General features: G+C 40.2%; 1 protein-coding gene across 3 annotated transcripts in view; it reads left to right on the top strand.

The window, feature by feature from the left end:
* elmo1 (engulfment and cell motility 1 (ced-12 homolog, C. elegans)) overlaps positions 1-26,083 on the top strand; it is a 107,672-nt gene that overhangs the window by 27,281 nt on the left and 54,308 nt on the right. Inside the window, exons 1-7 of one of the 3 annotated variants that reach the window (XM_042436038.1) lie at positions 4,454-4,657; positions 14,267-14,422; positions 20,772-20,812; positions 21,042-21,114; positions 21,216-21,266; positions 21,401-21,570; positions 25,044-25,079. In XM_042436038.1, the coding sequence (XP_042291972.1) occupies positions 14,345-14,422; positions 20,772-20,812; positions 21,042-21,114; positions 21,216-21,266; positions 21,401-21,570; positions 25,044-25,079 (449 nt within the window). In that variant the 5' untranslated portion in view covers positions 4,454-4,657; positions 14,267-14,344. Of the gene's footprint in view, positions 1-4,453; positions 4,658-14,266; positions 14,423-20,771; positions 20,813-21,041; positions 21,115-21,215; positions 21,267-21,400; positions 21,571-25,043; positions 25,080-26,083 lie in introns of those variants that run through there. The other 2 variants (XM_042436037.1, XM_042436039.1) reach the window with 2 other exon arrangements.

Below are 26,083 nucleotides of genomic sequence, written 5' to 3'. Positions count from 1 at the left end.
CACTGCAGGCTGTGACTGTTTACTTTGTATGAAATGGATGACTTGGACTATATTTTACGGGGGGGAAGTCTGTTTTTAACTCCGGTCTAGGAATAAAGGGGGAAATTCTGCAACATACATATGCACCATTTCTGGAAAACTCTTAAGGTCATGTTCTCATTACGCTGTTTTGAATTTGACATTTCTGTAATAAAATCATTCACTACTGTTTGTTTTGATGGTTTGCAGACCTGCATGTGCATACAAGGAAGAGTGTTGATGATGATGGTCTGGACTGCAAGCTGTAATTTGATGGGGATCCTTTGTACAATGGGAATGGTTTGCTGTTATTACATATGACCCGTGATAATTACATTACAGCTCTTTCTCAAGTAAAACTAATCCAGTTCAGACTTCCTGCTCAGACTCAGCAGGAATTCTGCCACTCTCGCAGTATCCTGTTCTGTGTGGGAATATAGGCACTGTATTTCTGCAGGCTAATAACTTCTGTTTATTCATTTGTTAGTAATGCAATTAGCATATGTTAGCATTGCAGCCAGCCACAGGCAGTTTATTGTGCACAAGGCCAATGGAGAAAGTTATTCGTTCTGGTTTTAGAGCTCCAGTTGTTTTGGGAAGCAGGACATTGTGTGATCGTACACCTTCATGTCAGGTGATGTGAAGTTCGAGATGTAATAAGAAGATAAAATGTGGCCCAGCCTTCTGTTTTCTCCAGCAACCACACAGTTGGTAGCACCAACCACTGTATATTGAAAGGTTTCTGCATGGATCATAACCACTGGAGTTTGATGATTACAAGTAAAGTATGTTACTTCGCTTCAAGTGGAATACATTTGGATGTGGTATTGAATAATAGATGATCCCCTGAGGTGTTGTGGTATTATCTTTGCCTGACAACCTCCTCTGCAAGCAGACTGTGGGAATGTGTGAATTCATTTTATGTTTGAAAAATGTGGGAGAAAATCTGTGAATAAGAAAAAGGGTTATGAAACACTAATCAACTGAGTGACGTCAACACCTGTCTGATATTATTCAACATCTGCATTTCCATAATACATTTTGGGTTTTCAGCTGACACTCTCATCTAGAGCCATTTAGAGCGCAACTGTAAGCTCAAATTTCTGAATCACCAACATTACAAGCAACCGGTAGTAATGTGGGCCAGTGTCAGAGCCGCAGCTGACTGATAATCATCTCTTGTGAATGGTACAAACAATAACAACGAACAGGTAATTAGTCTGGCTGACAATTAGTAATCAACATCTTAAACAAATTTGCTGGTTTGTAACTGAGTATGACTGACTACAGTAAATTATTATTTTAAGTTCAGCACTGAAAAAATAGTTAACATGAGTCACTGTTTCCAGTATACACTTCTGTACACTACAGTTTTACTGCAGCACAAATTTAAATTTTTCATTAAAACAGTTGTCTCAAATCAGTGCTACACTACCATGCAAACCTCCTAGACAGTCAGTAATATTTGATTTTGAAAAACATAAACCTTGATGTTTGTTAGTAATAATGTCTTAACATTTTCTCACTTTCTCAAACATTGCTTATACACATCCAGCCTACATGCTAAGACTGAATAGCTCCTGATTGGGACAACAAACTGCCTAGATAGACAGTTGTAGCCCTGTTAAAGCCTTGACACTGAAATTAAATTGCCATTTTTTTGTCTTTTACATTATACATATTGGCTCTGTACGTCACTTATTTCGATACAACAAATCAAATCCTGAATAAAGCAATAACGTAGGTGTTCGATCATAGGCAGAGCAGATTGTCACACTGAGCCTGATAGCATCCTGCTACACAACACGAGTGTTCCTGTTCCAACACATTAGCATTCCTGCTAAAGTATCCTTCTTATTTAAGCTGCAAACATGAACACATGTCTTGTCCTGCACCTTAGCTCACTGAATGAGCCACTAAACAAACAAACATCAGGGAAAAGTGCACCACTCAGCTGCAGCACACTAAACAGTGTATAAATATACCTGAAAATGTCACTTTGGTCAGGTTAGATGCTGGTTTGGTCGTTGCTCTTCAAAGTAGTGACACACTGTCTTCCTATGACTTGTAGCAGCAGTTTGTTTACTTTGTTTACGTTACATACGGTGTAACACTGTTAGCCTGCCAGCTAATATCAATCAAACAAATCTGAGACAAAAAAGAGCATTTCTGGTACTTTTCCTAAGACGTTTTTTCTTCATTCTTATACAAAACTATTAACAATACTTTTAAAAAGCATGTTGACATTATTTAGACTGCAAAGAGGGATCATTAAATGTGGTTTCAATTGAACTTTTACACTCTGACCAAACTACAGTCTGCCGCTCCCCTATTTTCTTTTTCTGTAGAGGCCTTTTATTCGCGAGGACTTTAAATCTATTCATAAAAACAGAACAACTGATAAACACGGTAGATCATCATTACAACCCAGTTTTTAGCAGCTCTAGAAGAGAGCAACAGCTGTGGTCGGTAAACATTTTACTGCAAAAAAAGAAGCAAAACATTCATAGAAACTTGTTAAACCACTGGTGCTACTTCTCTGTTGTGTATTCATATGCTAAGAATGTCATATTTCCACCAAGGTACGGCTAAATACCCCGCTTCTGCTTACATTGCATAGAATTACGGAGTTTGGTGCTCAGTAGGTTTGGAATTTGGATCTTTGAAAGGTTGACGACAGATAGGGTGCAGCATCCTGAATGGGTCAACGAGGCTGAAAGTGACTACAGAGGCAGAACATTCAGGAGGGAGCTTGGATAGATTATTAAAGCTTTGACATGACGTTGGGCAGACTGGGTCCCCAGTGAGCTCACTGACTCAGCAGACTTTGCAGAGTACAAACCTCAGTTTCCCTGACAGGCAGTCGTGTAGATCACAGAAAATATTCTTGGCTGTCTAGCAAGGAGTCATTAGTGACAGAGGTCTTCTAAACATTTTCACTTCCTCAGGTCTCCATGGTATTTTAGGTTTGGCTGCAACAAAACTGCAAACCACATGACAACTCACACACAGCCCTGTCTTCTTTCTCTTAATTTCATAGCTAAACATAAACTCAATAAGGATATGATCTGTCTCTGTTAGCTTACTGTTTTTTTTTCATCGGGGTTGCTGTGTTGAAATGTTTTCCTTCTTGGATTCACTTTCTCTTATTGGGGCTCTTTGGGAGTTTGAGTCAGAACTAAAAGTTGCTGGATGTTTTGGGTTTATGAGGCTCACACGAACCAAAGTTGACCTCAGCCTGGGTGGAGTAAACATCTGTTTTTTTGCGTGTCACTTGCACATATGGCCTGTTGAACGCTCAGTCTGAAAGTGAGGATGTCATCACCCTGCTCTAAACACTAAATGTTTCATTTGAGCATTTAGTCTCTTAGCTCATGATCGGGGTCCTGCTGTAGCAGAGAAAAATCATCTGACTCACTCAGCCGGTGCCTGCTGCAGGCTGTTCTGACTCCGGTGATGGAGGCAGCTAGAGGTGGAAGTGAAAACATTTTACTACATTGGATGGTAATCAACTGTTCTCTGGCCATCTTTGAGCAACTATATTGAACTTTCGCCCTTTGGCTTATGTTTTTTGCATGTCTCTGATGGGTTAGCGGTCTGCTTTGACAGCTGTGCATTCGTTTTTTTGGTGAACACTGAGAAATGTATTGGATACAATTACCCATACTTGACCTAATCCGCTAAATTAATTCCATTTTTAATTTACAGGCATGATATGGATGCATATTTTGTCTTTCTATATATGTGAATCTTAAAGATCCCCTCCAGACATGTACTAAGACATATACAAATGCTCTGCTTGGAACAGTAATGTGTGTCTGATATGGTTTTTCCGCAAAGAAAGTATAATTGCCACGTTAAAATCCTTACAATGGCATATACGCCTTCTCCCTCATTAAAAATTCCAGATCCTATGAATATGCAAATATATTTTATTTCAAAAGTTGAACTGCTGAACGCAAAATGTCTCCTACTTCACTGTTAAGTTCATTCTCAGTGTATCAGTGTTTGTGCGCTGGAGGCTTTGGAGGTTTCCACGTCACACTTGTATCAGTTTCATACTGGACCACAATTTGCTTCCAAACTATTTGTGAAGTCTCAAATACTGCTCGTAGTTCCACCCCTTAAAATGGGATTTTCAATGAGAACAGAGAAACTTTCCACTTTCCAGCAGATGAAACAGTCTTCTAGTGTCAAACTCTGCACATACATCACTCTGCAGAGTGAAGCTCAAACATCCAAGTGAAGTTACAATAAACAGAACATACTTTTTGAGTGGAGGGAGACTTAAACTTCAGACTTCGTCATCCTGCCGTCATCTTATCTTTGAATTTTGCCGCTTTTTTTTTTCCGCAGACAGACCTGTTTCCTCTTTACTCAACAAACGCCTACTTCCTCCTTCTGTCTGTCTCTCTCACCCTCTCGGTCTCTCTGTAGCATTGGTTGAAGCACGGTACAAACCGTGGTAGTAGTCTTTGTCTTGAGCTTATGATGCTTAAGGCACCTCACTTGCAGGCAGATACTCAGGCTTAAGCTGCTTAGAAAAGAGTTGCCCTCTCTATCCACCTGAAGCAGGTGTTTGCACAAGAAGCAGATTGATTGCAAGAAAACCGTGAATTTTGGTTATCAAGTTTTCCGGGTAAGTCCTCACACCTTCATGGTGTTTTTTACTGTTACTGTCTTACGCTACACAGGATGCAGTAGGCCTCAGGGTGCGGCTCTGCGCCTTCTCCTGCCTCCTTTCCTCTCCTCTGTGTCACAGGCGGACACGAACATTGCGGTGAGATGTTTGCAGTCTGGAGTAGCAAATGTCTCGGTACATACTGTACATGCTTGTTGGCTGATCCGAGATGGGGACGCGGTGGGTTTTCCACATCCAACCAGAGAAGAATGGAAATGTCAAAGAACGGATGTGTTCTAAGACAGTTGAGGGTTGTGGCCTCATGGTTTGAGTGGGATGGAAATGTGGTGTCAGTAGTTTATGATTTTGGAACGGATAAAGAAAAAGGCATACTTACGCAGCTCACATATCTGCTGCATTGGAAAGCGGGTACTTGGCAATACGATTCTATACACATTATGGATTAGTTCTGTGCCTGCAAGCCTAATTTTGCCTTGTTTTTTTTTCCCCCTGGCAAGTGTCTTCTTTTTTTTTGTCTCCTCGTCTCTAAATGTTCCAGTGTTTTGATTATCTGGGTTTGCAGAACGCCGTCCAAGTACCTCTAATTGTTTCTGACTCACTTGTTTACCTCAAATTGCTGGCTCGCTCTGCTCGCAAACACACTATTTAGGCTACGCTTGTACCTTGTTCAGCAATACACTGTAGCTCCATGCTTCACTTGTTCTCCTGTGTGTGCAGATTTATATTTATACTCACACGTAGAGTAGATTCAGCTGGATATATGTGTATAAGTGACTTGACGTCCTCTTAGCGGGCTCATGCCTCAGTGGGAGGCTGTTGCAAGTTGTTTTTCGTATTGCTGGTACCGACATTTGACAGGATATCCTGGTTGCAGCATTCTAGTGAAAACCAGGTTTGTGACAAAAAGAGGCCTGCTGAGAGGCACATAGGACCGGGAGGAGACAAACAGAGAGAAGTTACCAGGCTGTGAAGACGGCTGCGCAGACGGCTGCATGCTTGTCTAACCCCCAAACTTTAGAGGATGCCATACTGAAATAATAAAAAGACATCTCCTCAGTCGGTGCTCTGTTGGCTGTGTGGAAAACATTTGGCTCATGTGTTTTCTTTGTATATTCTTGGTATATTCAAGGATGTTGTCTCTTAGAGGATGGCACTTCCTCCTTTGTATCTAGAAACCATATTTCTAAATCCAGACCCCAGCCTTCCCCCTTTTCCTCTTGTCTTCTTCCTTTTATTTGTAGCTGTTTTGTCAGCCTTTTGTGTCAGAGCTAAAGGCTTTTCCTGTGGGCTGGCTGCTGGGTATGTGATGGTTTGGCAGGGATTGGGCGCAACACAGCACATTTTTAAGATTCTTGCTTTGAGTGTTCTCTCTCTGTCATGTTTTACTCTTGAGACCGTGGTGTGTTTTTGTGTTAATATTCTGCATGAACTTAAGGCAGGGTAAGGATGTGTGTTTGTTTGTGTGTTTTTCTGACATGCACACACCTCTCCTCAAGGGTGTAACATGACCATCCAGTGGTTTTTGTGTGTGTGTAGGTGTGTGAAAGCGTCACGCTCGGAGCTACAATAACTCTTGGTCCTCCGCATCGTGTCGGTGGCCTTTTGTCTCAGCTCTGAGAAAAAGGATGGTGCTCTTTTTTTGTCTCTCTCTCATACATAGACACACATACACACACACACACACACACACACACACACACTCTCTCATATACACAGGCCCCTGAGGTGCAGCGGGCCCTTTGTAGAGGCATCAAATGAAGAGCTAGACGGGTCCTTTTGAAATCCATCCAGCACATAGGTTGAAACAGACACACCCACACACAGACACAGACATACACTGAAGCTCTAGCATGTGCTCTCTCCCCCACTCAAAATGCACATGATATTGTGAAACTTAAGCAGCTGCATGTGGAAGTGTAAGAGGATTAATTTAACAGTCTAAGAAAAAAAAAAGATTTTGACTGACATGTGACCCCATGCTGCTGCTCGTTTCATGGTCTGTGTGGCATAAAGAGTCAGAAAAGGACTTTTTGTTGCTGGTGTTTGGTTTCCATATTTGTTACATGCTGTTGCTGTTTATGACAGTAACTGATTAAAATATCAGAGGCATTTTTGACCACAAAACATCTTAACTGAAGATCAACATACTATTGTTTTTTCATCTTTCTGTATTCCTCAGTGTCAGCAAAGTGGACTGGGACAAGATTCATTAACACAGATGGAGGAAGCTGCACTGAAACTCTGAAAAACAAGTTGGTTGTAGTTGAGTTGAAGTGACAGAAGTAGGAAAAATAAAAGCATGAAATGAATGGTCTATAGGTCTATAGTGTGGTGTTTAGCATGCATCAGTTCACTCAGACTCCTCAAAACGAAGAGTCCATTAAATTCAAAGGTCTGAGGTCATATCACCTATAATTTAAACCTTGATATAGTTTGAATAAATTAAGATTTCTCTTTTACTTTGAAGTCTGAGGCTCATCAGGTTTAAGTGAGACTGGTCACACTGACATTGACTGTAAAGAAGAAAAAACAGCTGCCTCATGTTCACTCACACCATTAAGGTTCCTGCTAAAAGACCCCAGCAGGAGCTGGCAGGAAGAGATGTGCTTTACTTAGATCGTGTTACCCTTCATATTCATGCTCCCCAGTTTCACTCTCTGTTCCTCCTCCCTTTTCATCAGCGAGCAGCTCCTCCTCCTCTTTTAATTAAACTAAATTGTAAAGTAAACTAAAGTATTCAAATAGATGCCCTCATTTTTCATTATGTAATGCGAGGTTATTGTAGTTTAAATTATTTTTAAAGCATTGATAAAATTTAGTAAGTGGTGTTGGAAATAAAATGTGATAACAGTCCATAAATTGTGAAGCTTCATTATGAAAATGATATGAATGACACCAACTGCATTAGACTTATTTATTATACTGTACTTTGGGAAACTGCACATTATTTTGCATACAGCTTATTGATGTATCTTGTAAAAGTTGTGATGAAATCCACTTCAAGAAACTTTTAAGACAATATTAAAGAGATAGTTCAACATTTTGGGAAATGTACTTATTCACTTTCTCACCAAGAGTTAGATGAGAAGATCAACACCAGTCTCATGTCTGTACGGTGAATATGAAGCAGCAGTTAACTATCTTAGCGTAGCGTAATGGCTGGAAACAGGTTGAAACAGCTAGCCAGGTTCAGTCCAAACGTAACAAAGGTATCATCCTAGCTGCACATCTAAAGCTCACCATTTAACACAATTATAGTGCAAAGACTTATTGTTAAAACGATGAGTTGTGGTTTGACAGACGGTTACGCCTGAGACTATTTTGTGGCCCGCTTAACCTCAACTTGATATTTTCACACTTTTTGTATGGCTTAAAACAAACCGAGATATAATGTGTTAATTAGTGAGCTCTATAAGTGTTGGTAGGCAGATTTTGTTACCTTTGGAGAGAACAACTCTGCAGGAATGCAAAAATAGGTGTAATTCCCCAAAATGTGGTAATATTCCTTTTAACTTTGGCATTTTGAAACCTGCAGATACCCTGCTCTGTGACTTCCTGTCTCTCATCCTTTTTCTCCTTTTTTTTCTCCTCCTCTGTCCTCTCACATCTTTATCTTTAGCTCTTTATCCTCTTTTCTTCTTTACTTGCTCATCTTTCTCTTATTGAATTTTCTTTCCTAAATAATATGACCTTATTCCCTTGATTTTGTCTGCTTTTAATGTCATTCTGTCATTTTCACTATTTTTGTCTGCCCTCCCGTCCCCTCTCTCTCCACTCATATTTTGTTACATTTCTCACCTTCACCATCCCACCTTCTCTCTTTCTCGTTCCGCCCTCTCCTCCCTCCATAGACGATGTGACCCTCACATTACACATCATCAATTATTGAGGTGAAACCCAGCACTCCTCTGCCACCCAACAAATCACAGGACTTCTCTGCCTCTCTGTTTCCTCTCCTCTTACGCTCTCTCTCTCCTCTTTATTGATGGTTTTCTTCCTTAATTTCAACCTCTGGCAGCAGATCGGATCACTGGTTTCTGAGGGTAACATGAGATTTAGTTTTCTTCCGCTCTAATCCTGAGGAATTATGGTTCCTGTAACCCAGCAGCACACGCCTCTCTGGTTACAGCAGGTGGGCGAATGTTTGAAGACAGATTAACTGCACACACATGTGTACACACACACACACATTTACAGATTACAATACCTTGCTGGACTGGAGCCCAGTTAGGAGAGTGGTTTGATGGTTTTGGCAGCGTGTTATTGCATACAGTACATTAGTGCAATTAAATGAGTGGAAGGATTATGAATGTGTGTCAAATGAATGAAGAGTGGAGTCAGTTTAATGTTTTTCCTCGCCTACTTCAAGTACTTTTTGGGCCAAATTCTGTGAAATAATATGTTCTGAGGAGAGACTTGGCAAGAAAGAGAGGAGAAACCGAGAGCATGAAACGTCGGATGCGGTAGACAAAATGAATGACCGGAGGAAAAGAGGAGCGGAAGGAAGCGGGGTCAGATCCTGAAAAACTTGACAGAGTGTCGAGCGGTAAATAAAAAAGATGGAGTGAGCTCTGTGTCCCGTTAGCCTGTTTAACCCTCTGGCAGAGCGAAAAATAAACACACGCTCGCTCAGACTCGACGAAACCAGGTTGCAGCAAATCACCTGCTCTGACATGATGAGCTCTGACAGCAGCTAGCTCGATAACAAGGTTCCATTTACACTGTAAAGAGGCTGAGATGAGATGCCAGAGCGACAGATTGGGAATTGATACACAGCCCCCCAGGCTATAGTAAACACTCATGATGACATGTAGAGAATATATGGAGACAAACACACACACACACACACACAAGTGAGAACAATCCTTATTGCTCAGAAGTTGTTCCCTGGAGCAGCGTGTCGATTTTCAGGAAAAACTTGTTGATCAAACGAGCACCGGATCATTTGTAGCCCCGCTCATGGTGTGCTGGTGTGTTGAACCGCTGTGTCTCTCAATTACATTGGAGCCCATTTTCAAGGGATTTACTGTGGCTGTCAGCAATGAGATAGGTGTGTGTCCGGGTGTGTGTGTGTGTGTGTCTCTCCAATCAATAAGCCTCAAGGCCATCCATCTCTGAGTCATCCGTAGTTCTTGGAAGATGATGACAAGATGCTCGGAATACACACATAGATGTAAAAACACACACACACACACACTTTGGCATCTTTACTGGAAAGCCAAATCCTCAGTCACCACATGTACATATACACACTCACAGTAGCGCAGGCACATACTTTGAGTGGTTGTGTCATTTGCACTGGTTAAGAGAACATTGTACTCACCAAAGTAATTGTTGAGATCTGGAAATGAGGAATGCAACTAACGATTATTTAATCTGTTATTTTCTTGATTAATCAATGAGTTACTTGGTCAAGATGCAACCTAAAATGTCTTGTTTTGTCCTGACCAGCAGTCCACAACATAGAGATATTTGGTTTAGTATCATAGAGGACTAAAGAAACCAGAAAATATTCACATGTAAGATGCTGAAACCAAAGAATTATTCTCAAAAAGTGTCTCAAAACGATAAATGAATGATCAAAATAGTTGCAGATTTCTGTCGATAGACTGATCGATTAATCGGCTAATCATATATTGTGAATATGGTGACACCAAAGTGGTGTTTGAATTATGCTTTATGTTTGGGGGGGGGGGGGGGGGTTGTGTGTGTGTGTGTTGGAAAAAATCTTGACAATCTGTCTTAAGAATGGCAGCTTTATAGCTTTCATTGAGTGCCTGTCTGTCTTCAGTCAGTATTGAGAGGGATGAAAAATGTGTATAGATGACTAACATGCTATTGTCTGTAATACAACTGAATGAATCACACATTCTGTCCATATGAAGAGTACAGCAAGGATTGTCTTTGTGAGACAGTTTATTTCCAACATAGAATAAAAAGGATGGTGATATTCTTATACTATACAGTTTCTTTTGGCATTGAGCTCCTTTAAATGTGACGCGTGCAGGATTGTGCTCATCCAGATGTTTGCATGTATCTATCTTAGTGTTTTCTCACCTGCCGCCTTGCTTTACCAAGAACGGGGACCAAGAGCAATATTTTCTCTGCATAAGGAACAGAAAGCGAGATGCACAGCTGCATCTGCACTGAATGTCACTGAAGGCAAAGTGTCTCAGAAAGTATTTAACACACCTCTCTAATCTTCAATGAACATACTCGTTCTTATTTGAATGGATTGAAATTCAAACCAGAGGGGTGGAGTGACTCATCTTGGCGGAGTTGTGACAAACATGACTTGGGTATGACACGCTTTTGGAAAGAAAGATGCATCCGCTGCTCGAGCTATTGATGCAGCGGCTGCCATGGCAACGGGCCCTTGAATAAAGGCTATGTGGATTATTATGGGGTGACTCACACACAACGCCAGGCCAGACTCATTACGTATACTGTCTTTAAATTAATACGTGCTTATAAACAAAACCAATATTTTGCGCACTAGCACAGACTGTGGACATGCACACAAAAACAAATTTGGATAGTGTGCACACACACACTTTTCATCACTCACTATTTTGCCTGTGTTCAAGCACACATGCTCTGTATATCAACACTCACACCATTCTGCTCAATAGTTGTCTCCCTGGAATTAGTCTGAACCCATCTTCATGCATTATGGATTGAGATTAAATATGTAAACAGGCTTCTCCACCAAGAACTAAGATGATCCAAGCTTTGGAGACATGCTAGGAAGGTGAATTATTGATGCCATCCTCAGTCGTTTTTTGGGGAACATCTACGCTGCATTTATGCTTGATAACTGTGCAGTGGTGAGTTTCATTAGACCCCCTGCAAGCACACAGAAGTGGCATTACCCTACTCTCCCTGTGTGGTTTGGAGTGACTGTGATTTGACTGTTTTTTCTCCCATGGGACCTCTAACTGGCTTATCTTAGAAAGCCACAGGGTTTCGGGTCAATCCAGCTGCCTGTTCCTCTGTCAGATATCGTGCTTTTTTTCCGGCCCTCTCAGGAATCATCTGCACAGGGACAGAAGCCAAGGAGGGAGGAGCCACCCAGGATTACAAGCTTCATGTTTTTGAGTGTGTTCATATGAAAGACCCTTGTGCGCTCGTTGCTATGCATAGGAACCAGGCTGCACACGGTTGCAAGAGCAGATTCAAAGTGTGTTTGTGTGGATCAATTGTGTTTTGACCAGTAAAAGACAAGAGAACATGAGGGTTTGGGCTGCTTAAGAGGGAGTAACCCACTTCTTTTAAAAGAGTACAGCCAAAAGTTCTCTCACTCTCCCTGCCTGGTAAACATCCACACCTTACAACCTCCATGCTTCAGTTTGTAACGCAGGCCGATATTGATATTCAAAATTTGAAAAATCTGATACCAATATATCGGCCAATATCATTTCTTTAATATAAACACCAACATAACACATACATTACATAAACAAACATAAGCATCCCTTAAATTTGTCGTGTGGCCAAGATACGTATGTAACGAGCAGGGCATTTTATATTTAAAAAATAAACTTGTCACTGCTCTCTGATGGACAAATTAGTAATGGAGACACTGTTTCTAAATGAGCTCAAACATACAGTATCTCTATACTGTAGATTCACAATTTTTCAAGTCTGTCTTAAAACATTAGTCAAGTGCCCAATTGAGCACTGGCACACACTGACCATTAAAATATCCCTTCTCAATGCACTTTCAGTGTAAGTGATGGGGGACAAAATCCACAGTCCTCATTTTATGCAAAAATGTATTCAGAAGTTAAAATAAAGCTAATATGAAGCTTCAAAATGAAGCCGTCCAGATGAGTCCATTTGTCAATGAAGTGGAGACCATACAAAATTGAAGTCTTTTTAGTACAAACTTCCCTCTTTGTGTTTCCCTGTTGAGCCGCAGTGGAAGAATAATAACAAAAAGAGGGACATTTGGCACTAAATAGACTAACTTTGGAGGATATCCACTTGATTTGGCTAATTTGGATGGCTGAAGCCTTATATTAGCTTCAGATAAACATTTGACTGTGGACTTTGTCCCCCATCATTTACACTGAAAGCACACTGAGAATGGATCTTTTAATGGCCAGTATGAACAGCAGCAATGATTACAGCAAGAAAAACCGATTACAATGTTCATATTGGCACCTGATGTTTGTTTTAAGCCAGACTTGAAAAATTATGAACCTATCCTTTGCCAGACATATACACTGATATCAATATATCTTGAGATAAGCTAATATTGGCCACTGGCCAGTATATCGGTCTGGCCAATTTTTCAGTCAGGCTCTGCTCCAAACACCAGCCAACCTATGTGATGTCACTTGAGTAATTTTCTCAGACTTGACAAAGCTTCTCCAGAGCCACAAGAGACATTATACAGATGTTTTCAATGGCTGTTTTATGCTCTCCGTGATGAGTAAACTGACCTGTTTGTCTACAATTGGTTGAGTGCCCCTTTTATGTTAGTGGGAAGAAACTCCAGTCTGGTAACCTGTTAAAGCTGTTGCTGTTGAGTCCCGCATGCATACAGTAGTGGCTATTGTGGTTGAAGTGCAGCTACCATCTCTGCCTGCACTTCAATAAAAGAGAGCTTCATCTGTCAAACTGCAGGAACTCTTATATGGCACTTTCATCAGTGTGGAAATGTTACCGAGTAAATGTTATTACTCTGGGAGTCGTACGATGTTGCTGCCAGATGGTTTGTGTCTTTCTGTTGTGTATAAAAGGCTGAACTGTGTTAGTACAAGCGAAACAGTGGATCTTTTAAAAGCAACGTTTCAATTCACTCACCTGCTGTGACCTCATTAGCAGTTAAACTTTGATTTGAATTAAACTCTTGAGTGTATCTGCCCCGCCGGCACGTCCTAATGCTCACCATGTCAACAACTGCAAATTGAATTAGGCTACAGCTGAACGATAAGGAAGTGATCGGAGAGGACAAAAAATCGGTTTGTCTGCTTTAGTTTGTAGTAGTGGGTGATCGAAGTGGAGCTGTGTGTTTGAGTGCTTTTTTTTTTTACCACCACTATCTGCAGGAATTTGCATCAACTGTTCAGTTTTTAAGGTCAGCTGCAACACAAGCAGGGGAACGTGTTCTAGCTGTGAGCTAAAGATGGCAGGTATTGTGTATGTGGTTTCTATAGCGGCACTGATGATAGACCCTCATGCACTGCAGCTGAGCAACCTGACCTCAGTTAGTTTTGGGGCCAGTGTGTGTGCTGTTTGTGTCTGTACAAATAACAGTAATCCAGTTTAAGTAGGCGAATTTAATCATTTCCTCTAAACCTTTAAATGTATGAAAGTGAAATATTGGTTTCAGTTCTTCAGTAGCTTTTTCTGTAATAGTGTATGAGCAGTCCCCAAAGCGCTGCACTATACTCATGTCTTATGTATTTTTCTGCTCTCTTGCTGACCTTTTCTCCTCAGTCATATATAATATTTGAATTCAGAGGAAGCTAATCCAAGCAAACCGTCATAACCGCCATAATTCTTGACTAATGTGCCCCAATTTGTCTTTTTCCTGCTCTCTTTTCTTTCCTTCATCTTTCTCTCCATCCTCTCCTCCTTTATGCTTTTCTCCTGCAGGTTTGGATGAGACACCTTTAGGAATAGTGACGGAGGTGCGAGGCAGCAAGACCCACACCAAACACCCCCCCGGCAGCCATGCCGCCGCCGGCAGACATTGTCAAGGTGGCCATCGAGTGGCCGGGGGCTTTCCCCAAGCTCATGGAGATAGATCAGGTAGGTGCCTGAGCACAAAACAACAACAACAACGTCACTTAAAATCCACCAAGATTTAAGTCTGACAGATACATAGTGAATGTTTTGTCTGTGAACACAGTGCATGTTTTGTCTGAACATAGCATTGTACAGTAATCCATTGTTGTGTATATATTGGAAGTGGTTCAAACGTCTGGGGGAATGTGTGTGTCTGGCTGGAGGGGGTGGGTGGATGTGATAGGGGCATGATGCATCTTTGCATTGTTCCCAACAAATTAAATTAATAGCCTAAAGGAAGTGTCATAATTAAAGTTGTTGTTTAACAGGCAGCGCTGAATGTAATGATGGATGCTCTGTAATTAATGGCTCAAATCTTACACCATAATTATGACTGACATGATATATGATACATCAAACCTACTTTTGTCACAAAGTAAGGTTTATAAAATGTCATTTGTATAATTGGAAAGGAAAATGACCAATATAATATGGCCCCCCTCCTGATGAGCTCACTCTGTTCTGATTGGTTATCTTCCAGAAGCTGTATCTTAGCCACTACTCACAATAAACAATAGTAGTCAGATTTCACTTCTTTTTCTAGTTCTTTACTTGAAATGTCAACTTCTCAAATACATCCGTACATGTTTGAACCAAAATCCAGTCAGAAATAGTGGACAATGCAAACAACACATGAGAAAACCTTAGCAACAAAGGCTACGGGGCAGACAGCCATTGATGGACGTGTACGACGAGCTGATGCCAGCCTGTTCAGAGCAGGCTGAAGCCTGAGCTTTTGACTTGCCAGGAGCATTTCTATATATTTTCACCTCAACTTTTGGAACTCTGACTATGACGACTAAAGTTCCCCTCCACTCAAAAATATGTTGTTCCTCTTGTTCCCACAGTTGAATGTTTGCGCTTCACTATACAGAATGATGTATGTGCAGAGTTTGACACTAGAAGGCTGTTTGTCCAATATTCAACCTACACAAGTGTGATGTGGAAAGTTGAAGCTTCCAGTGCACAAACACTGAGAATAGACTTTACAGTGAAGCAGGAGACATCTTTTGTTAAGCAATTCAACTTCTGAAGTGAACAATATTTGCATATTAATAGATTCTGGATTTTTAATGAGGAAGAAGGAGTAGATCAGACATTGATTATTATTCAAAGTAGAGTGTTTTATATACATCTTAAAACATATGTGGAGGGGACCTTTAACATAGATATCTGACATCATAACAGAATATAAATGACAGAAAATCACAAAAAGCATAATATATCCACTTTAAGCTCAGATGCTAAAGGAGCTCATACAGTTGCTGTAATTCATGCTGGGCTCGTGTGATATTTATAATAATACTTTTGATGAAAATAATGTAATTTCTGGCATCAAAATCACCACACTGATTGGCTGATCAGTGACTTCAGCGAGAGAATGCATGCCAGCACACACATAAAGGCCACGCTTTATGTCAGCATTCATCAGGGTCTAACACACATTGTATAAAAGGCTAATAAAATAATTAGCCCAAACAATGACTACTTGTGGAGGGGATGACATGTTTACTGTTACATTATTTGATTACACATGCAGTGTGTAAAATGGCCTGTTCTCTCCATGCGTGTGTGACTCATGGTTGGGCTAATGATTGTACAAGCTATGAGTCACCGTGGCAACCGGAGTCATGATTGCCCTTCTCAATGGATGAACCGCTGAATGAAACATTGAACTGCAGATTATGTGTGTTTCTAGGTTCGTCACAAGGTGCCTTAAACACTTAGATGTAGATTTAAGGATGTTAGTTAGTTTGTGTTTTTAATGACTCCTTATCAGCAGCTTGTCTCTGCAGTTTCTTTTGTCTTCACTTTTTAAGCCACCTCTCCACCTCCACTTCTTTCAATTCTCTTATCTCTCCCTGTCATCTTTCTCTTGTTCCTCCTATCTGTTGCCTCCTCCTCCTCCTTTTTCTCATTCCGTATTTTCTCCCTCAACCGTCCCCCCTCTCTCTCTCTCTCTCTCTCTCCTCCTCCCTGTCTTTTGTTGTAACTGTGAAACTTACGCCATGCCTCCTCCTCTCTTGTCCTCCAGCATCAACCCCCACCTCTCCCTCCTCCCTCTTCATCTCCTCTGTACAATAGGCCCTGCAGCAGCATATGGCTGTCTGAGTCATGCGATGGGGAGTGGGCTTCAGCTGAGAGTGTCGGTGTGTGTGTGTGTGTGTGTGTGTGTGTGTGTGTGCGTGCATGGATGTGAATTTGGGTGTGTGCTCTTTGTTTGTTTACGTGGGTACAACTCTGCATAAGTGAAATTGTGTGTGGGTGTTTTTGTGTGGTAGCATGCATAGTTGTTACTATTCATGCATGTGTGTGCGCTTATGTGTTGACAGCTCTGTAGTGTGTGTGTGTGTGTTTGTATGGAGATTCATGTGTGTGTTTTTGATTTCTGTTGGTATTTTATGTGTAAATGCTTTACTGCAGTGTGCATAGATACATCTGCTTCAGTCTGTGTGTTTTTGTGTGTTTGTGTTTGCATAAATCATACTGTTTGATTTTTGTATCTCTCCAAATATCTCCCATGCCCCCCAGGCACAAAAATCTAACGTTTTTTTTGTAGGAACGCTGGGGAATTGGTACAAGTGCAGACTATTGTAATAAGCATTTCATTGTTGTTGTTTATCAGAAATGCAATAGAGATACGGGGAGAGAAACAAGGTAATGGGTGTCTCTGGTGGGATGAGTGATGAGCGATCTGTTTGCAAGTAGAAAATAAGTTTGGAGGCAGTTGCAGGAGAATTTATGCAGCAACAAGCAGGACAATTAAAGTCAAAACAGGCTGAAACAACTTGATTTTATATCTGTTTGGAGATCTAATAATGATGGCTGTAGAAACTGTTATGCCAGACTACTATAACCAAAACATACTGTAGCTTCTTTAAAGTTGTGTTAGCTGGAAGAGACTGAAACAATGTGTAGAGTAGAGGGGAACTGCAGAATCAGGTGAAAATTATCTTTGGTTTCATCATCATGAGTGTTTCCCCTCACATACAAATAGTCAACTGATCCATTGTCGAGATAAAACTATTGCTTAAAGCAGCTTTAATACATTTTGTGCTTTTTATATTAGATTCCATTCTCTTATTCTCTTGTCGTAAAGATGTGTATTAGATTATATAGATTACCATGAAGGAAAATTTTGTGTGTTTTCTTATGTTTTATTCATATTACACTTCTTGTATCTCACTGATTACGACTATATTTAACAGTTCAGTGACTGTATTGAACGTGCAATGAACAACATTGTTGTTAGCAGACGTCAAAGCCGAGCTAGTGAAGTCTGCTTGTTGTGTAACTGAATGAATGACCTCGGAAGGAGAGATGAAGTGTACTTGTTATCCTCCCAGTTAGAAAGCAGAGTATCACGTCAGACAACAAAAAAAAAAGCTCTAAAGCTGGCAGACGGTATAGACTGACTGAACGTGAGATTGACTGTAGTATATTAAGGTATCACACTCATTGCCAGGTGCAATATTTTACAAGTGGACTATTTTCCTCTCCTTGCTGGACTGTAGTAAGAGGAGGTAATGGTTTGGTATAAAAAGGAGGTAATGGTAAGAGAGGGGAAGATGTCGTGGAGAGCGGAAAGGGAGCATTGATGGAAGAGGGGCAGAACAGACAGGATAGTGGAGGCGGTTTAACTCCTGGAGGATGAAAGGGTAGGAAAAAGCAGCATGTTTTTATACCTCAGAGGTAATAAGATATGAGTGCAGACGGAGGTCGGTAGAGGAGAGGAGAGTCATCTTGGAGGGGAAACATCAGCTGCTTTGTTTTGTGTTCTTTTTACAGTATATTTCCAAATGAATTGTACAACTAAAGACAGACTTTGTTTTATGTTAATAACTTAAATATGTGTAAAACAAGATGAATGCTTGTTTCAGGAGCAAAGGTCCATCTCAAAAGAGAAAGACTTTTCTAAAAAAAGACCTCACCCCACATGACACTTTCACAACTGTAGTCTTTAAATACACCTGATCAGACAATAATTGGTGAATACACATATGTAAGTATCAGAACTTAAAAGAACAGTGCAAAAGGTTTAGAGATTAAAGACTTCCTCAGAGCACTTCCTTACTTTATTTTTGTTGTTTTGTCCCAAATTTTGATCTTGATTTTGATCACTAATTTACTTACAATACAGGGCAAAACTGGAATCAAGTGAGCAGTGAAGTATTATGAGGTTTATCTGAGTTATAAAAAGTTTTGCACATGTGCCAATATTGTGTAACTTATATTATTCAATCCGCAAATATGCAATTTACCATTAGTTTATTAATTATATAATTCAAAGTTGGAAAAAGCTTTGATCTTGAACGAGAGAAGGAATCGCTCCAAGCAATGCTCAAATGGTTTCATTTCTTTTAAGATATTGCAAACCTTTGCTATTTCTTTGATCACTGAGCATTTTAGTACTTCGCTCACAAAAAAAGCAAGAACTGAGAAAAAGCAAAAGCTGAACATATTGAAAGTAAAAACAGGATCTATTCAAGTAATATTGTATTGTCAGAGGAGGCTATTATTATATATATTTTTCTATAGTACATAACAGTACATTGTCTCTGTTTATACTTTTTACTTTTTAATCTTTTTTTAAAATGATTTGTCTAAAATTCAATTTCAGATAACATTAAAAATGTCCTAAAATGTCCTTTTGAAACCCATAATTACCCTGTTGTAGTATGTTGTACTTTTGGACGTGAGGGACTTACAGTATGCTGCCAGGCTACAGTACACACACACACACACACACACACACACACACACACACACACACACACACACACACACACACACACACAGCCTCAGGGTGACAGCAGCAGCCGGCGTGCAAATATTAATACTGACTGGCACACACACTCACACTCCTTATATTTGTCACCAACCCCCTCGCCCCCATATGAATTTTGCAAGCTCGTCATTTTCCTCCCATCTCTCTTTCTCTCTGTCCAACAACCACTCCCACCTCCCCCCCTTCCTGTGTTTGCTGTTGTTTTCCCTTCATCTTCTTCAGTTTGCTTATTTTCTCACTTTTTGTTATCCTCTGTGTTCTCCCTGTTGTTCACATAACAGCCCATCCTCCTCTCCTGTCGCCTCTCCGCCTCCCTCTCCCTGTCACATATGCCCACCATCCTGCCACCATTATCTTCTCTCTGTAAATCTTCATCACTGCAGCTCGTATTATTTGAAGCAGCCTCTCTCACTGCTTTGGTTAAACCTCAGAGAAGCAGCAGCACAATCAGATCGTTTACAGTTATAAGCATATTGGGACTGTTTACTGACGCTCACTAAATTGTCGTGTTTGAATGTTTGTGTGCACGGTCGTGACATGTTGTGTGATTTTGGTGATTGTGTGTTTTGAAAAGATTATGCTACCTCAAACCATCTTTAAAGCACTTTCTGTTTATAAAGGTCAGTTTCAGAGTATTATATTATCGTTTATATATATTATTTGGATATAGTATTATTAGTATTGATGTATAAACATGCTGGCAGCATTTTAATGTTGCAGCTGGTTGAATTGAAGCAAATTGTAACAAACATTTATTATGTTCAGTAAGACTTGGTGTCTAAACATAATACTTCTTGAGTGTGAAATGTGTAGCATTGTGACTGAGAGTATCAGAAACTGTCAAGTCTCAAAAGTTGACATTAATATTTAGTATGTCTACATATTCTTTGATTTTTTTAAGAATAGGGTTAAAATACATTCATATTTCACTAAATAAGGTAACAAAAAAAGTAACGTTTTGGTGTTGGTACCAAAACATGAATATCATATTGGCACCAATGTTTAAAATTTTCAAACAGTACCCAGCCCTACCTTTTGAGTAGTCTTTTTTTTTTAAAGCACTATAGCTTTTATATGTAATATCCTAATCTTAATCTCTGTAATGTAACTGCCAAATCAGTGTGATGGAGCCAGAAACTATATTTTCCTTTTGAAACAGATCCGAGTAGAAGTATAAAGTAGCACAGTGGAAATGCTCAAGTAAAGTACCTCTAACTTCTACTTAGTGTAAGTGCAGTACTTGAGTAGGTGTACATTTTTACTACCGCTGTGGAACAGAATATCACTGATGCTGACATGGAAGAAGTTTCACATCATGATGCATGAAATGATGCACCAGAGATGGTCAGTGATGCCACATCAGCACGCGGACAGTCGGGTAAATAACAGGCCCCTGAAGAACAGCCTCTCATTGTGCCAGTCCTGCAATATAAAATAATTACAGCCTTCTCTGAGTTGACTGAGTTGTTTTAGGAACTCAAGCTTGAACCGTAGACTAAATGTAGTTTTTGCCTTTCTCCACAGAAAAAGCCTCTTTCAGCCATCATTAAAGAAGTGTGCGAGGGGTAAGTGTGCATTTGCTTTTTTTGTGTGTGTCTGTGTGTGTGTGTGTGTGCATAAATGAATGCCTTTGGATTTGAAAATAATTCTCCAAGGGCTTCTTGCAAAAACCCTCTCTCTCATTTTCTCCCTCTATCCCCATACTCGAATCCTATTAGCTGTATTTTCCAGAAGTTGTTCTTCACTTTTAATACTAATTATGCAATGTTTTTTTCTCCACCTAATGGCATTTAGGTGGTCCTTGGGGAACCATGAAAACTTTGCTCTGCAGATTGCTGACGCGACCAATTTCTACATCACAGAAAAGGTTTGGTTATCCGTTTGTAATTCCAGGCAGCAGCTTCCAAGATAAAAATACGCCTTAAGTGCTCTACTAACTTGTACTTTCTCTGTGGTAATTCTCCTCAGAACCGCAATGACATTAAGAACGGCTCAATCCTGCGCTTGACCACCTCTCCTGTAAGTTTCAGTTCTCTGCAAAATGGTTTATAGGCACATAAGAAAATACTTTTTAATCATTTCAGATGCACAGACACGTTTAATTTTTATTAATCTCTATATGTATGTGTCCTCCTCCTCCTCTTCCCCTCCAGTACCAGACAGCAGTCCAGCTTCATGAGCGAATCCAGTCGTCCAGCATGGATGCCAAGCTGGAGGCTCTGAAGGACCTGGCCAACGCCTCGCGGGACATCACCTTCGCCCAGGAGTTCATCAATCTGGATGGCATCTCCCTGCTCACTCAGATGGTGGAGAGTGGGACTGAGTAAGTCCATTACTGGCTGCTCTGTCCGTCTCTCTGTAGTTGTTCCAGACTTCCTCTGTTGTTGCCGCAATGTGTTCCTCCCTGCAGATTTATTATTCCTCTTTGTGTGATGAATGTGACAGGTTGGACATAGATAGGAAGGATATGTGTACAGATTTTTAGTGGTTTACTATAATATTTAGCACATAATGTTTGATATTAGACATTGACTCAGCAGTCTGATCCATTCCAAAAACTTTGTGTCGAAGCCTGATCCAAGTTGAAGTGACATATCTTTTTTGTGAGTCAGAAATCAAATAAAACCTCACTGCTGTTTAATTGGAAATATTTAATTTGCAGCTGCAGTATACCTTTGTCTGAAGTGACCAAGCAGAGATTTGTGACAACGATCCATTATGACTTGACTGAAGTCCATTACAGGGTTAAATCATGTATGTCTAGCTCTAAGTGATCAGGTGGAACTCTAAGTGTATCCCATCTACACATATTTGACTCCAGGAGGTCTTTGAAGTTGCACTGTGCAATCTGATTGGTCCAAAGCTAGCAAAGTACTTGATTTAATTCTGTTTACATTCTTTAATTCACTTTGTGATACTAAATGACAAAGGGAAAAGTTTGTCCTTTTCAAACTACGGAAAAGAAAAGTGCCGCCCTGTAATGAGTAATGGCTAAAGTAATGCATACATTTTGTCATTAAAAATGATAATAGAGTAATAATTGTGCAGCACACAAAGGGTTTGCAGTGAAAATAGGTGTTTTTTGTTAGACCACAAAAAAAATTTGCGTTCTGAAAAGAATATTATTGAACGTTTCTTAAACTTGCTTGAATGTTGTCTTCACTATCAACAATACCTACCTGCATCGGAGAAGAAACAAACAGCCCAACTTGGTCAATCATAGTTTTCTATGCACATGAATATCTCTGTGGTTAACATACCCAAGATGCATCGTTAAATTTTTGAAGAGATATACATCTCCGTCAGAGCCTACAGGAATGTGATGTTATAGTATGTGCATTGGCTCCACAGCTACGCCATACTTGACTCTGACTGTGATGGTTATGGACTAAAGGTGTCGTCCAGATGTGTTACTGCTGAAAAGAGAAGAGGTAGCTTGAACAGTACATGCCCCGGGGCTCTTTTTCATCTTCTCTGTGTGTGTGTGTGTGTGTGTGTGTGTGTGTGTGTGTGTGTGTGTGTGTGTGTGTGTGGGGCTGGAGGGCCCTAGAGACCGTCTCAACTGAAGGTTAAAGCGAGGACATTTTTCGCTGAGGTGGAATTTCTCAGTCGTGATGCCAGGGGGAAGTGTGTGTGTGTGTGTGTGTGTGTGTGTGTGTGTCTGTGTGTCTGTGTGTCTGTGGCATACTGTGTGAGAGCAAGGCGCCAGCCAGAGTCGAAACCCGCAGGAGAATTACTGTGGGAGTGCAAACGTGCACACATACGGTGCTACCCGGCAGGGAGGGCAGCAGCAGCCAGCCGTCCGAGACGCACTCGTTTTCTGCCTCACGCAGTTCTCATTATTCATCCCTTTTTCATCCTAGGGAGAGAAAAGATAGATGGAAGAATTGTTTGCTTGCATAAGAAGTCGCTGCCTGTCGGCACTTGTGTTGTAAACGCACACTCAAACAAGGTCAAATGTGATCTTGCTACAGCACAATAGAAACCCTTAATAGCTCAAAACACTTTTGTACCAGACACAAACACACACAAATCTTTATCTCCTGATCCACAGAGCTAAATTCACTGTATTATTTGAAAAATAAAGGTTCAAATTCCGGTCAGATATTTAATGTGCGCTCCTTAGCAGAAACCACTTAATGATCTCCTATTTCTGGGTATGAGACAGCAGCCCCTCTAGCATTTATACACACTTTTACTACTTGACAGGAAATCATTGAAGCCTCTTTTCCTTTTTTGCATATAATGTTCAAATTATCAAATATTTTAACCCTGTTTGATCTACTGCAAGGAGCCAGTGGTACTGATGTTGACTCCACTCTGCCCCTGGCTCTTTCATTAAATATGTTTTTATGTAAATTACCATCAGTTATTCATATTTAAAGTGGCCTCCGTATATGTGTGTGCGTGTGTGTAAGAGAGAGGGTAAGCGAGACAGAGCAAGTGGTTCTGCTGCATATTATCACAACATAAGGAGCTTATGAAACAGACACGCAGATAGGTATCAGTGTCTGAAACACACATAAACACACACACTCATTAGTGCGCCTGACAGCCAATTTGGTGTACTGTAATTATTCAAGAGGATCAGCCCTGGAGACTCTTGAGGATAGAGCGGTGCTGTGATCTAATGCTTCTGCCAGAGATGTTGTAGTGTTCATGTGGAAATTAGCTGGCTGACTGCTGCGGTTGTTGCCCACGCAAGCGCTGAAAGTCAAAGGCAGATACTGCCCTCTACTGGCTGAAGCGTAGAGCACTTGTTTGTTGTTCTTAGACACAGTCGCTGCTCAGAATGTAGAGTGCAACTTCAAATAGATTATTTAGAGGTTTTTCTTTCAAAAAGAAAGGGGACAAGTTTCTAGAATATTGTTTGAAGTGGGTCATTCACCCAAATAAAATAAAAAAAAATAAGTTTTTCTGACTTACCTTTACTGGGTTTTAGCCATGCAAATAGTTTTGGTTTTATTTGTCCATCAATCCATGTCAGTCTCAGAGATTTGTGCCTCCATTACAATACAGTGGAGGTGCATTAACTTTTGTCTGTTGGGTTTACAGTTTTGAAAGCACATTTTTCCAGACAGTGTCCTCTTTACTCTGGATAATTGTCAGTTTTCCTTGACAATGAGGTCCGTGGACTACACAGACTAAAACATTGTTTCCCTGAAGACACATTGCTGCTGTTGATGGAAAAAATATGCATTTTTTTTGTTATTTGGGTTGAGCTTCATTGTTACAGTAATCCGGTCATAATACGTATGATTGGTAATAGGTTTCACAGCATGACTGACACTATCATAAATTAACAGTGAAGGATTTTTTCCCCTCCTGCACATGTCACTCAAGACATTTTTCGAGGTGTGAAAATATTAGATTTGCTAATCTTTTTCTTGTTGGATAAAAATGTTTGATTCCTGTACATTGTCATTCTTACCTAAGCTTTCTGTGTAAAAGTAAAGTTGCAGCAAACTGCTTTTCAACTCTTTCTGCTTGGCATGCTTTCAAGGTATTAGTAGGCTTACTGGTTCAAAGTGTACATCATATACCATGAAAGTTTGTGCTGAATGAACTATGTAATTTCACTTTGCTTGTGTCTGAATTTATACAACAAGAAATAATTTTTATGATGTCTAATAGGTTGGATTTGCTTGGGCTCTGGTCTCTCTTTCAGGAATGTCTACACATTAAGTCCTGGTCAGATTATCATGTTTGTTGTTCCCTGCTCTGTGCTAGCTCAGACTAAAAGGTGTCGTTGTTTGTTTCCCACCTTTGACACCAAAGTTTCTCAAATCTTTGCAGGCGGTATCAGAAACTACAGAAGATTATGAAGCCCTGGTAAGCCCCTCCCCTTTCCCCCCGGCCGGGTAACGTCATTGGCTCTGTGCTCTTCTTAACCTGCTGGCCGAGTCTGCATGATTAAGACTCCGGCCCCAGTGCCTTATGGGAAATTTTATACATGTATAACACAGCCTCTTTCAGGCTTCCATTTTGAAATCAGTGTCGCACTATTTTTTTTTTTTTTTTTGCATGTGGTTTTGGGCAACAAAATCAAACAAATTCTTCGATCCGCAAACTGAAAGAAGACCAAGATTTAGTTCTAAAAATCTACTAAAACAAATGTGTTCAAACAAATGAATTGCTGTTTTTGCAATTCAAGATTTATCACAGGTAAATGTGTCATTACTTCTTGTACAAGTTGTTGCTTACTCCTGAATTAAATCTTGGTGCTCTTGACAAAACGGCGCTGCTCAGGGTGAAGGCATTTTCTGTACTTATTCAGCTAAAGGACATTTCCTCACAACTTCACTTTCTATTCAGCATTATTAGCCAATAACCACAGGAACATCATTCATCAACAAGGTTTTCTATCTCTCTATTTCTCACCATTCTCAGTATCCTACGATATCATGTAGAGTTGAGTAGTTAACTGCAGTATGTCATCTAAATGCCCAGTGCCATCTGCAAAAGCCTCTTCATCCTTCAGCTGTGGGTTACTAATTGTCCATTTGACTGTTCACTAATCACCTACCATGCAGCAACACTGACCCATGATGCTATTTCTCCAACCGTTTTTGTCTTCTTTTCTTGATGGTGAATATCATTCTGTCATGTTCAAAACAGGGTTTCCATTTCTGCAAATTGTCTATAAAATGTGTTATTAGGTGCAAAAAACTGTATTAACACATCATTAGTTTTTTCTTAATACAGTTTAGATCAATATTTTTTTTTTGCTGGAAACTATTTTGTCTTGATTATAGTTCTATAGTTGGGGTTTTTACATTTTCATGTCACCTTGATACAGCTTATCTAGGACAGTAAAACCATGACAGATATATAAA

This window comes from Thunnus maccoyii, chromosome 15 (genome assembly GCF_910596095.1).
Source record: "Thunnus maccoyii chromosome 15, fThuMac1.1, whole genome shotgun sequence".
In the NCBI taxonomy this organism is placed as follows: Eukaryota; Metazoa; Chordata; class Actinopteri; order Scombriformes; family Scombridae; genus Thunnus; species Thunnus maccoyii.
This window is presented reverse-complemented; position numbering and strand designations above follow the sequence as displayed.